At 39.8% G+C, this 12,938-nt stretch overlaps 1 protein-coding gene across 12 annotated transcripts in view; it reads left to right on the forward strand.

Moving 5' to 3' along the window:
- thrb (thyroid hormone receptor beta) overlaps positions 1–7,652 on the forward strand; it is a 115,710-nt gene extending 108,058 nt beyond the window's left edge. For 10 of the 12 annotated variants that reach the window (XM_071500562.1, XM_071500561.1, XM_071500560.1 and 7 more), the window contains 4 exons: positions 173–259; positions 679–825; positions 2,231–2,489; positions 3,905–7,652. In XM_071500562.1, the coding sequence (XP_071356663.1) occupies positions 173–259; positions 679–825; positions 2,231–2,489; positions 3,905–4,146 (735 nt within the window). In that variant the 3' untranslated portion in view covers positions 4,147–7,652. The remainder of the gene's footprint in view (positions 1–172; positions 260–678; positions 826–2,230; positions 2,490–3,904) is intronic. The other 2 variants (XM_071500570.1, XM_071500559.1) reach the window with 1 other exon arrangement.
- Positions 7,653–12,938: the final 5,286 nt, after the last annotated feature.

Raw genomic sequence — 12,938 nt, forward strand, 5'->3', positions numbered from 1 at the left:
ACTTTGTGGTCCTCAGCCTGAGTCTCACCATAGAAACCCAACTTGGATTTCTCTCCTCACCTGTTCTCTTTCTGCACTTTCATCTGTCCTCAGTTTTAACTTGTTTTCTTTTTAGTTGGCTTGACACGGGTTCTTCATTGAAACTTCACGATTCCTGTTGATTATCCAACAGGTCGAGGAAGCTATGCTTCTTAATGAAATAACATGTAATTTATTCTATACTTCTGACCAGAGTGCAGCGGGGGTGAAGGAAACTAAGGTAAGAAAACTATGTATTGAAAATGACATACAGCCAATCAAATGGTGCCTGACACAGACTGTAGTCTTATCCTCCAGCATCAGTGTTGAGGATGCAGGCTCACTGTGTGTCATGAAGAGATGAGTGTGCAGTCATTTACATGCATTTAATTAAGCAAATTAGATACATGACAGCTGCAGTCTTTGGTGATATGTCCCCAATTCCATCTTTACATCATGTTACCCAATTGAAATTTTGTCAGATCAATAAGATCCACATTCAAGATCCTCCATTTTCTTACTTGGCCATGAATGCATCTTAGTCTTGAACTCGTTTCATATGCAGCGTGTAAGTTCAATACTGTTCAACATGCTGTTTCATTTTCTTGATTCAAACCTGGAGACAGTTGAGACACCGGCCCTCCCTCTTTGTCGTTTCAGCCTGAGGATATTGGTCAAGCGTCCATGGCCAATGCCCCTGAAGGAAGCAAAGTGGATATAGAAGCCTTCAGTCAGTTTACAAAAATCATCACCCCTGCCATAACCCGAGTGGTGGACTTTGCCAAAAAACTGCCTATGTTTTGTGAGGTAAGTGTAGCTGCACATTTAACCAAAGTTTCATAAAATGCAGAAAGAGAATAGAGGGTCTGTAATGCTCCCTCTGGTGGCTGCAGCTGCTGTTGACACCGGCTTGAGTTTCTTCACATGAGCCGCGGTCACATCACAGTGGACTTACAGTAACAAAACCCGATAGGTTTTGCCAATATTAGCTTGTCACAGACTGATCTGCAGCTCAGGAGGTAGAGCGGGTCATCCACTTATCAGAAGGTCGGTGGTTGGATCCCCGGCTCCTCCAGTCCACATGTCGAAGTGTCCTTGGGCAAGGCACTGAACCCCAAACTGCCTCTGATGGCTGTCCCATCAGCGTATGAGTGCACTGCACTGTAGATGTAAGTGCTGCATGACTGTGTGTGTGTGTGTGTGTGTGTGAATGGGTGAATGCGGCTCACGTTGTAAAGCGCTATATAAGCAGTCCATTTACCATTTAACAATAAGTAACATTAAATTGCTGAACAAAATACACCAAAGATGTGAGTGTCACCACGACATGGTTTGTAAAGTGTTCTCATGTTGCTCAGGTTTCTTTTATTAACACATTTAAAGAATTCTGTTAAGATGTTGCTTAAAGTTAAAAAACTAATATTGAGTTCATTTTTAAAATCTCAGATCTTTTGATTTATTTTTTCATTTATTTATTTTTATTTTTTTATAAATTTTATAGCACTTTATCTTTTTACAAAATGCTTGACAGTAAAACAGAGTAAAAAAAAGGCTATAAATAATTAGATAACCTGAATAACACAGTACAAGTAGAGCAGAATAAATCAACAAGGAGCTAGAAAAAATAAAACCAAAAGGAATTTGTTAGTCAATTTTTTTTTAATGCAGCACTGCCAAAAGTCTTAATATCCATCAGACCTCAGTACAAATCTGGCTGTCATCACAGATAGAAAATCCACTACAATAAAACAACAAACATGGAGCGGTTATCTCCTAATTATTGCTTGAAAGCTTTCCTTAAACAAGTATGAAATTACTGACTTAATAAGTAAAATTAGTAACTAAATTACTAAATATAGGCAAAGCTTTGAGACTGTTAGTCTAGTTAGTTCTGTTGAGTTCTGTTGATGTCCAAAGAAATTTCCTTTAAATAACTGCTGCATTTAAACCCAAGAAAAGAGTTATTCATCAATCATGTATTATTGTAAACTATATTTATTATTTTTAAGTTTACATGTTCATCTGAGCAATTAATTGAAATAAATTAATGGGTATTTTAATGTTCAAAGATTTTGTTTTGTAACTTTCCACAATTTGAATAGTATTTAAGTTTGAATTTTCCAGTTTTAAAATGATGAAACAAAAAATAAAAAACAAAAGATGAGCCGTATCCTTCTACTAACAGTGCTCCTCTGTGTCTTCTTCAAATCAGTTGCCTTGTGAAGACCAGATCATTCTGTTGAAAGGCTGTTGCATGGAGATCATGTCACTGCGAGCTGCCGTTCGCTACGATCCGGAGAGTGAGACTCTCACACTGAACGGGGAGATGGCCGTCACGCGGGGTCAGCTTAAGAACGGAGGCTTGGGCGTGGTCTCGGATGCCATCTTTGACCTTGGCGTGTCGCTGTCCTCCTTTAACTTGGATGACTCTGAGGTAGCTCTTCTACAAGCTGTCATCCTGCTCTCATCTGGTAAGCACCTGGTGTCTGGGTCTCTCATTAAAGTCAACTTGCTAACAGACTTATATATATAAGAATATATATTATATTATAAACTGTACATATTAGTAAAGCAATCATTTATTATGAGATTGCGCGTGTTTATAACATCATGATCATATTTATTATAAAAAAGATTGTCGTCTCCTGCACAGATTGTGAGAATACTTGTTGTTGATGTGAAATCCATACAGAACTACAGGTCAATCAATAAATCACCATAATCATTCTGAGCAGCTTTGTCCAGCTAGCGTGGTTTTGAACCCACCGCCATTTCTCCGAGAGTATTGTTCTGCTGTGTGCTGTGCTTGTAGACGTGACATGGGGTTAACCTGCCCATCTGTTTTGTCCTCTGACACACTTACGGTCACAACCAAGATTTAATCAATACCGCTGTCAAGGTTTAAAGTGGAAAACCAGTATCCTTGCATTTGCAATTTGATTTTTTTGTGCAAAAGATGAAAATATAAAATATGAAAAATATGAAAAAAAAATGATACTAGAAAAGTTATACCAGATACGGTTAATAACAGCTGGCTACATTGTACAGGTACATACATAACAAAAATTAAGACAACAAAGTTGCAGCATCTACTTGGTCCTGTTTCACAACTTAATGCAACCAGGCCAAGCAACATTTGGAACAGTTCTAATTAGAGCACAACAATTAATCAAAATATTATTGAAATTGCAATATCCAAATCATAGAAGCTGCAGTTGTTTGTGTGTTGACTGGCAGTCAGTTCTGACGTAGCTTAAAACCCCACAGCGCAAAAAACATGACCACGAGTCAGATGATCAAACAGTTTGAAGTTCGACTTTGACCTTCTATACTTGACGTATTTGTGCACAGTCACAGTTTACAGCACTCGTTAGATTTTGGTTTTAAAATCCTAATAAGGAACTTTAGAACTGTGGTTCTCAAACTTTGTGAACATATTGAACACATTAGATCCCATCTGATAAGGTTTTTGCTTTTAGATGTTTTAATACAGAAAGTAATAAAAAAAACAGTCATTCATTCTGTCTTAGTGTTACTTAAGGATGCAAAAGATATTTCCTTTTTTCCTGGTAACCCCCAGGAACCCCGTCTAGGACCCCTGGACCACACTTTGAGAACCACTGCTTTAGATAATCTGGCTAAACTGTCAGTATACACAACCTGATCACTCACATTTGTTGCCCTATCAGACCTATTTTTAACATTTTAATGAAAATACAATCCTGATTGTGAAAAACTGAATTATACTTTAGTTCAGAGGAAATGAGGAATAAGTTATCAGGTTTCTCTGGCAGCTGCTTTCTTCACAAACACTGTACGAAGCTCTGCCTTAAATCCCCTGCGGTGCTCTGAACTAACACCACTGTCAACCACTTTCTGCCATCAGATCGGCCAGGCCTGAGTAGTGTGGAGCGAATTGAACGCTGCCAAGAGGAGTTCCTGCTGGCCTTTGAACATTACATCAACTACCGTAAACACAAAGTGGCACATTTCTGGCCCAAGCTGCTAATGAAGGTGACGGACTTGCGGATGATCGGCGCCTGCCACGCCAGCCGATTCCTTCACATGAAAGTGGAGTGTCCCACCGAGCTATTCCCTCCTCTCTTCCTGGAGGTCTTTGAGGACTGACCAATGGATTTATTTGTGTATGTGTGTGTGCATCCATGTATGCATGTATGTGTGTGTGTGCGTGTGCGTGTGCATCCGTCAGCGCCTGGGCACCCTGGTGGTCTCAGGGGTGGAACTAGCAGAGGGCCCGTCACAATGAACTTTCTATTAGCACTACTGAGTGTCACTTCATTCCATAAGTTAGGAGTAGCTCTCTGGTCTAGTTTTGGATGGAACCATTCCTTACAGTGCGGGTACTTTTTTTTTTTTTTTTTTTTTTTTTTTTTTTTTTTGTGTTAATGTTGTGGATATAACCTATCACCTCGGATATGTGTTAATGATTGTATGGTTGGCATAATGGTGATTTTTATCAGCACTTGTTTATTGAATAGAAACCATGCACCATTTCCTTCCTTTATGTTGGAAATTTCAAAATGGCTGCTCACCTGACACCCAAAATAAGACATTATTAGTGATTTGTTAGCCTTTCCTCCCACCTGCTCGACTGTATTGGACCCATCTGTTGGTTGATATATTAACTGTCATGTAGTCTCATCCATCTGGTGAGTGTCTGAACTGCTCAGTGCCTCACCCTAATCATACTGTGACCTGACCCATTAATAGCAGCACTCACTTTAACGGACAACAGCTCGCAGGCCTTTGTACAGCCACCCATCACAATGTTAACATCATCATGCTGCATTCCAGAGATGTCGGAAAAATCTGAATTTCGCAAGAGAACAACATCTGAAGAAGGAACTTGTCATTTTAATCATAAAAAAAAATAAATAAATTAAAAAAAAAAGATTTATTTTGGAAACAGAAGTTAGATTTCTGAAATTTATTTTGAAAATGCATGAGCTGTAAGTTGTTTTGGACAAAAAGCATCTGCCAAATGAATGTAAAGAATGTTTATGACACTGAAGTCAGAAATATGCAAGAAAGACGTGTTGCTTTGCCTTCAACATACTGTATGTTCTTATATGTAGGAAATGTCACAACAGAACTCCATTCAGAAATCTAGTAATTTAATCACAGCTTATTTCCATAGCATGTCTTCAAGTTCAGAAATGATCAGGTCCACACAACATTTTAGAAGCAAAATACCCACTCGGATGTGTCACACTGTGCTGAAGAAAGTGACGGAGAGCATAGAGGGAATAGCAGGCGAACCAATTCATTTGCAAAGAGCTGCCTCATGCATATTAACCATTCTGCATTGAGGAGTGGAGACAAAATGCATTAAGGCTTTTCTAGGAATGTTGACGATTGTTGGGACTTTTAATGTAACAAACACAGAGCCCTCTTTAGTCAATATAATTGATTAGTCAATCAACAGATTTTTTTTTTTTTTTGATATTGAATTTTTGATATTCAGTCAAGAGTTGAAGTCATTTTTCAAGCAAAAAACATTCCCTAGTTCCAGCTTCCCATCTGTTTCATTCAGCTTTTCTTTGTCCTATGTGATAAATTTGTGAATTGTCTATGTGTGGATTTTTGAGGACTGGCTGTACAAATTAAGCAATTTGGTGGCATCATCTTAACCCCGCGGAGATAGTTTGGGGGCATTTTTCAGTATTTTCTGTGAATCAAAAAATTAATCAAGAAAATAAGCCGCACATTACATATATCGGTAATAAGAATAGTTTGTAGTTGCAGTATATAAACAACTCCATAATTTATGAGCCAGCACTTGGAATGGTGGAAGCATTCTCTTATTCCACGGCCCTTATTCTCACTCAACTATCTATGATTGTTGCCTTTATTTTTTACAAAGCAAAGACTGGAAACTCACAAAAGTTCCAAGTCCAACCGACCGGCTGTTGATTCAGACTTCTGACATTGAAAGGAATGCAGCGGCAGCATTAAGACGAGCCTGTTCATCGTTGCTAGAAACTGTTCAGGACTAACTAAAGCACACAGTGACACACAAGTGTTGTCACGAAAAAGACAATCAAGTATGACTCGTTTTTTGGTGTAACGATGCCACATGCTGTGCCAAAACCAAGTGAATGATGCTGACTGAATCCCTGCAGGGCTGTCATAGCGATAACCAACACTTGACTGGTTATGGTAGTTATAGCGCATGCCTCTGGCAGAGTAATTTATCTGACTCGTGTTTTAGTCCACATTAACAGAACCAGTATGAGTTTTAAGTGTTTCATCTCGGCCATGTTGCCTCACTAGTCACACAATGATTTCAACCGTTTTGCTTTTGTTTTTGTTCTTTTGGGTTTTTTTTTGTTTTTTTTTTATTACACCTCCCTGCAAACGGGAGACTTTATGTTAAAGCAGTGACGTCATGGTGCTATGGTGGGTTGGAGAAATGGCTGATTGAACTGTCTTACCTACATGCAGAAATGAACATTATCTGTTTGTAAAACAGCCAGCCGCCCTCTTATGATGGCATGCATATACACTAACACACAAACATGCACATATACAGAACATACAGTATACCTTTACACATAATGTACACATGCACATATATGCATGTGCCTAAGTAACATATAGGTCAGACCCCACCACTGTGACCAGTGGGATTTGGAGGCCAAGTGAACGTTGGCTGGCCCAAAAAAAAAAAACAGTATGATTCATCATCAGCAAGGTACACTGAGAGAGCTGGCGAGATTGTGAAAACGTAGCGCTCTGTCCTTCATTTTAGCTGATGTGTTCATTTTTGTTGTTGTTCTAAAAACTTCTCTATGGTATTGTTGTTTGCAATGTGACAAACATTTGCTTTGTATATCTCGCTTTTTTCAAGCTTCACACTACTCCTCAAAGCCGCTTGTGTTTTTTTTTTTTTTTTGTTGTTTTTTTTTGTTTTTTTCTCTTTTCTGTGAAGTGATGCCTTTTATCAAAGCAATAGAATTGCTGCAGTGTTTGAATGACCCGGACCTCACACACACACCTCGCAAACTGTACAGACTCAATATAAATGCACAGACAATCAGAGGGAGAGAAATGAATGGGGGGTGGGGGGGTGGGAGGGGGAACAGGCACCCAGGCTCAGACAGTCCGGCTGGCGTGTTACGGCCAGGCCATGCTGAGACAGAGCCATTTGGAAAAGTAGTATTGGCTACGTTTCCATGCACCCCTGACGTCCACAGTCCTGTTGACCTCATCTTAATGTTGTGTGCAGCAGCCTTGTGACTGAATCTGCCCTGTGACCTGAAATGATTGAGGGAATGTCTGAGGGCCTCAGGCAGTGACAAGATAAACAACAGTGACAAAAACGTTCAATAAATTTGGTCAGTTATTACAACCAGGAGCTAGCTGCACAAACATAAGAGATGTTAATCTGATCTATAGCATTAGGTCAGTTTTTATTTTGTTTTTAGACTAGTATAATGGCCTTTATCCACCAAATAGTCCCAGGGGCTAAACTCAGGAACTAAAAAAAGGACCTAAAAGTCCCTTTGGTGTATTTGTGTTGCATTTCAATTGCATCTGAAGAACCATAAAGATTAGACTAGCAAATTACATTAGCAAATTAGTTCTGAAAAGGATTAAAAGTGAGAACTTTGTTTGAGACTTGATTTCTTTCTTTCTTTTTTTTTATGCAGTGAGATGACAACACTCATCTCGTTGTCTTTTGTAATTCACTATTGCATGACTGTTTAATGTTCTACTTTAGTATGTAACAACATTGAATCAAAACTCTAAAGTCATCCTCCTCTCTCTTACCTCTTTTTTAAACTTTGTAGACTTTTAGACTAGACTCAGGAATTCGGCTGCATAACTTTCTTTAACCATCAACAATACGTAAAGGTCCTGTGTTTCACACTTTCCCTGTGTTTTAATTGAAGTTTTGATAAGAAGAAGTTATATTTGTGGTTTTAAGAACCAAAAACCATCTCAGTGTAGTTTTACATCTCCTCTCTCAGGCTTCTCTCTGGAGCTCGAGTAACAACAGGTTGGTGGCTCTGAGCCTCTCTTCTGATTGGCTGATGTGTTTTCTGAGTGATCAAATGAAAATATAGCAGATTCCTGATAAACACTCAGAGAAACCAAATCCTACAAGGCTGGACGGTGGCACTGAGTGGGCTGGACTTGGGTCATGGCTGAGAGCTGTGACTGCTTTGTTGTGACATCACAAAGTTCCAGAAGTCCTGACGGCTGGTTTTAAGGCTCAGTTTCTGAATACAGGCTGTGTGCATTTCTCTGTGGACTGAGGCTTTGATACTTTCACAGTATTAATATAGAACCTAGACCTGCTTTATAATCAAAACACATGAAAATCTCACTTTATACAATATGGGACCTTTAAAAAAATTCCATGCTATGCCCCAGTATGTTAGGAACAACTCTAGCTTGCTTGCTTGTAGAGTTATACACATGCTATAGCAGTTTGTATGCTTGTGTTTGACCAGTCACTGACATACAGTACTGTTAACACCACATACTACCTCAGGAGCAGGGACTTTTCGGAGGGCACAAACTGTGGCCTGGGAACCAAAACTGGAACTATGTTCCTGCAGTCAAAATGCAATTTCTGTAGGTGTTTCTGGATTCCTGCACAGGTAAAAGGCCACAATGAGAGTTAAGACACTTGCACAAAATAAAAAAAGTCGTCATATTAAAGCTGCATTAATTGATTTTATTTTATTTTTTTGTGCCACTAGATGGCAGAACTATACAACAAGCTGACGAAAACACAGCCTTAACAATTTCTTTTGATTTAGCTAATGTGTTAGCAAACAGTTAAATATTTGCACTGAGCAAAAGAGCAACATTAACATTAATTTGAAGGTGTGTATATGTCCAGCTGACGAATGTTAGTCTTACGTTAACTCTCGTTGTAGTTTAGCGTCTACCAAATCCTGAGGGGAAATATCTGACCTTTTAGCTGCCAGATTTCAGCTTTCTTCAACCATTAACAGTGGGTTTATCAGAAAACAGCCTAGAAACAGGGTTGATGAGAGCGGTGAGACACTTTTTTTCATCAAACTGCTATGTGCATAAAAGTACAACAACCCCCAACCCACCATCAGATATATTTAGTGCACTTCCTTTGATATCTTTTCAGTGCTACTTCTTTTGTTTAATTTTTCCCAAATCAAGATTTGCAGAATATTTTCATGCATTCCCTTCAGTGGTCTTGAGCATCAGCAACTAACGCTGCTGGGCCAGTGTGGACAAGAGGATTCTTGCGACCCAGTACTCTATCTTCCTGCTTTTGATAGACTTCACCAAAATCTGAACCTGGCAAGATCAGACTCTTAGTAGAACTGGAGTTTTACATCAGTCTAGTGTGCAACTTTTAGTTAGATCTAAGTTATGTCCAAAGTCTGTCTGTGCAGCCAGCCCCAGGTTTCTTGTAGTCAGTATGAACTGATCTGCCTTACTGTGCACCGAAGAATTCACCATGTGCAAAAGAGAACCAAAAATGTTTTAAAATAAACTGACAAAAGTCTGAATTCTAATCCAAAAGGAGTAAGCCGGGCATTACAGCAGTATTCTTCAGTCATGACCTTTCATATGTATATAAGACATAAAAGAAAAAGACTGTTGGCTCAACCAGGGTGGATTATTTATGGCAAAGTGAGCTACAAAATCCTCACCCTGAAATTATTGACAGTAACCTCAAAGTTGTATTATCAGTTTTAGTCAGCAGTTTGGTTGTAGAGCTCCACAAGAAGCTGAAAATCACTCGATTAACAGATTATGTCCTTATTAAAGTTGATGTGGCTACTGTTCAGCAAACTACCTACAACCCTTGCAGAAACGGAGCTGCATTAGCTCTAAATTGTGGAGTTGTGTTTCTGGTGACCTGTTGAATGTAAGTCTAATATAGACTCTCCTTCAGTCTCTGTTTTGGTCTTTGACAGCCTCTGTAAGAAGTACAGTATCTGGCACTAAACTGCTTCTGTAAGCCCTCTGTTATCTTTACCAGCTTGTTGCTAACTTTGTCTTTCCGTGCGTTGCTGGGCAGGTAGTGTAGAGTTTTCCTTCCAACGGCTGCCTGTTTACATTGAAGAGAGGGCTAAGTACAGATGTGGGTCATAAAACCAAAACAGTGAGCTGGAAGATGCTAAAATGCTCCATAAAGTAGGTGGGAACTGAATGAGATGATTGTTCCCTTTGGGTTCATCACTGTGAGTGACCCTTTTCACATTACAGTTAGACATTGGACTCGTTGTTCATATACAAATAATAATTAGTGCAGCTTCAACTCAAATCAGAGTAAAATTTGAGTAAGCATTACAAACCTTAAAGGTCCCATATTTTACACTTTTCCAGTGTTTTAGTTGAATCAAAAAAAAGAGACATGGAATTGTACAATATGGGACCTTTAACTTTCTGTAGTCTACATGTGTGATACTAGTGTGTGTTTGTACCATGCGTACAAACTGGAGTGAATGGCCCAAGGAAAATGTGTTAAATTTATACGTCACAAACATTAATCATAATTACTTGAATTTTCATATTTACAGAGCTGTTGGTGCATGTAAACATAGTCAATGCTGACCACTGGTCCAGGAGATGTTTCTGAAGAGGTGCCAGTACGCCGTTATCTCTCCCACGAATTGTTACATAATGTCACTCAGTTATAAACCAATAACAAGAGTTGCACCATAGAAAAGCTATTTTACAGTACAAAGGAAAAAGGATGTATATTTTCAGACTGCAGATTTTTTTTTTTTACAGATGTTGTTAGCATAATATGAACATACTGTTTTGCATAGTGTTAAAAAAAAAGTATCTTGCTCTCAAATCTATTTCCACGTCTCTCGGAAAAAAAGAAAAAAAATTCTATGAGCAAGAAGTTATGAATCATAAAAACACTTAAATTTGTGCAGCGTTCTACGATTTTAAAAAAATCTGTTATTACTGTAACTGGACTTCACTGTCAGTACAAAGCAGCACAGCTACACATGAACACAGTTAAGGACAACATCTTGGTCAAAGTGTAACCAACATCAGAGAAACAGTCATCCACTGTCAACACAGATTTCTCTCCTTGTGTGTTTGAGTGTCTTCTTGTTCAACTCATCTGTTCAACACGTACTGGAAAAACCGTCACAGGAAGAAAGGGAGTGAGATGAAGTGTGTGTAGGTGTTAAGGAGTGAATCTGTGGCAGCGAAACCAGAGGACGCAGAGAGTTCTGTTCCAAATTTGCACTCTGTGTTTGACTGGAAATATATTGTCCAGTGATCCACTGTCCAGCTGTGGACAGTGCTTTGACATGAGCATGGAGGACTTGAAAAGGAAACATGCTCATGATTAACAGTGATTGCAGTTAATGTGAATTGGCTCTTGAGAATAAAGATGGTTTTGAGAGAATTTGGTTTCGTGTTTTTGTGTTTTTTGCTTCAGTGGCTGAATTTTCTTACTTTGATTGTGTCATTAATTAAACATTTATTTTATTTTTATTTATATATGTGTGTATATATATATATATATATATATATATATATATATAGAATGTTTTATTTTTAACCATAATTATCATTATTTGTCCTCAGCTGTCTTTTGCACTGTAATATTATTCATCTGAATGACATGACTTTGGTTTTGGTTCAGGATGATAATCATGATAACTGGCTCACTGTGCATTGTGCCAGGTTTGCTGTGAGGAAATTCTATTCAATATAAGTTAGTGTATGAAGATGGAACATGTACTTAATATGAGTTGAAATAATTAAGGTCTTAAACTGGAAGGACCTCTTCAAGTCAAGCTAGGCGAGACAGGAGATCAGGTAATAAAGCAGGCTCCAGTTTCTGGCCCTTGCATGCTAAGTGCATTTTATTTATATTCAGAATCAGAATCAGTTTTTATTACCAAGTATGTTTCCACATACAAGGAATTTGTGCTGGTGGTTGGTGCAATTGGGGATCAGGGGGATCAGTGACAGTGGGGCTCTCTAGCCTTGTTGATGAGGCTAATAGCAGACGGGAAGAAACTGTTTTTGTGGCGAGAGGTTTTGGTCCTGAAGGACCGCAGCCTCCTGCCAGAGGGGAGTGTCTCAAAGAGTTTGTGTCCAGGGTGGGAGGAGTCAGCTACAATCTTCCCTGCACGCCTCAGGGTCCTTGAGGCGTACAGGTCCTGGAGGGACGGAAGATTGCAGCCAATCACCTTCTCAGCAGAGTGGATGATACGCTGCAGTCTGTTATTGTCCCTCTCCGTGGCAGCAGCACCAGATGGTGATGGAGGAGGTGAGGATGGACTCAATGATGGAGGTGTAGAAGTTCACCATCATAGTCCTTGGCAGGTTGAACTTCTTCAATTGCCTCAGGAAATACATCCTCTGCTGAGCTTTTTTGATGAGGGAGCTGATGTTTAGCTCCCATTTGAGATCCTCTGTGATTGTGGTTCCCAAGAAGCGGAAATGCTCCACGGTGGCCACGGGGGAGTCGCACAGGGAGATGGGGGTGGGTGGGGCTGGGTTTTTCCTGAGGTCCACTATCATCTCCACTGTCTTCAGAGCGTTAAGCTCTAGGTTGTTCTGCCTGCACCAGGTCACCAGACGGTCAGTCTCCCACCTGTAGGCAGACTCATCGCCATCAGAGATGAGTCCAATGAGAGTGGTGTCGTCTGCAAACTTCAGGAGCTTGACAGACTGATGGCTGGAGGTGCAGGTGTTGGTGCACAGGGAGAAGAGCAGAGGAGAAAGAACGCAGCCTTGCAGGGATCCAGTGCTGATGGTCTGGGAGTCAGACACGTGCTTTCCTAGCTTCACGTGCTGCCTCCTGTCAGACAGGAAGTCAGTGATCCACCTGCAGGTGGACAGCCATGTTGACGGCGTCGTCTACAGACCTGTTGGCTCTGTAGGCGAACTGCAGGGGGTCCAGGAGTGGGTCAGTGATG

Source organism: Trachinotus anak, unplaced genomic scaffold (assembly GCF_046630095.1).
Source record: "Trachinotus anak isolate AG129_WGS33_773 ecotype Australia unplaced genomic scaffold, CSIRO_AGI_Tana_v1 ptg000016l, whole genome shotgun sequence".
NCBI lineage: Eukaryota > Metazoa > Chordata > Actinopteri > Carangiformes > Carangidae > Trachinotus > Trachinotus anak.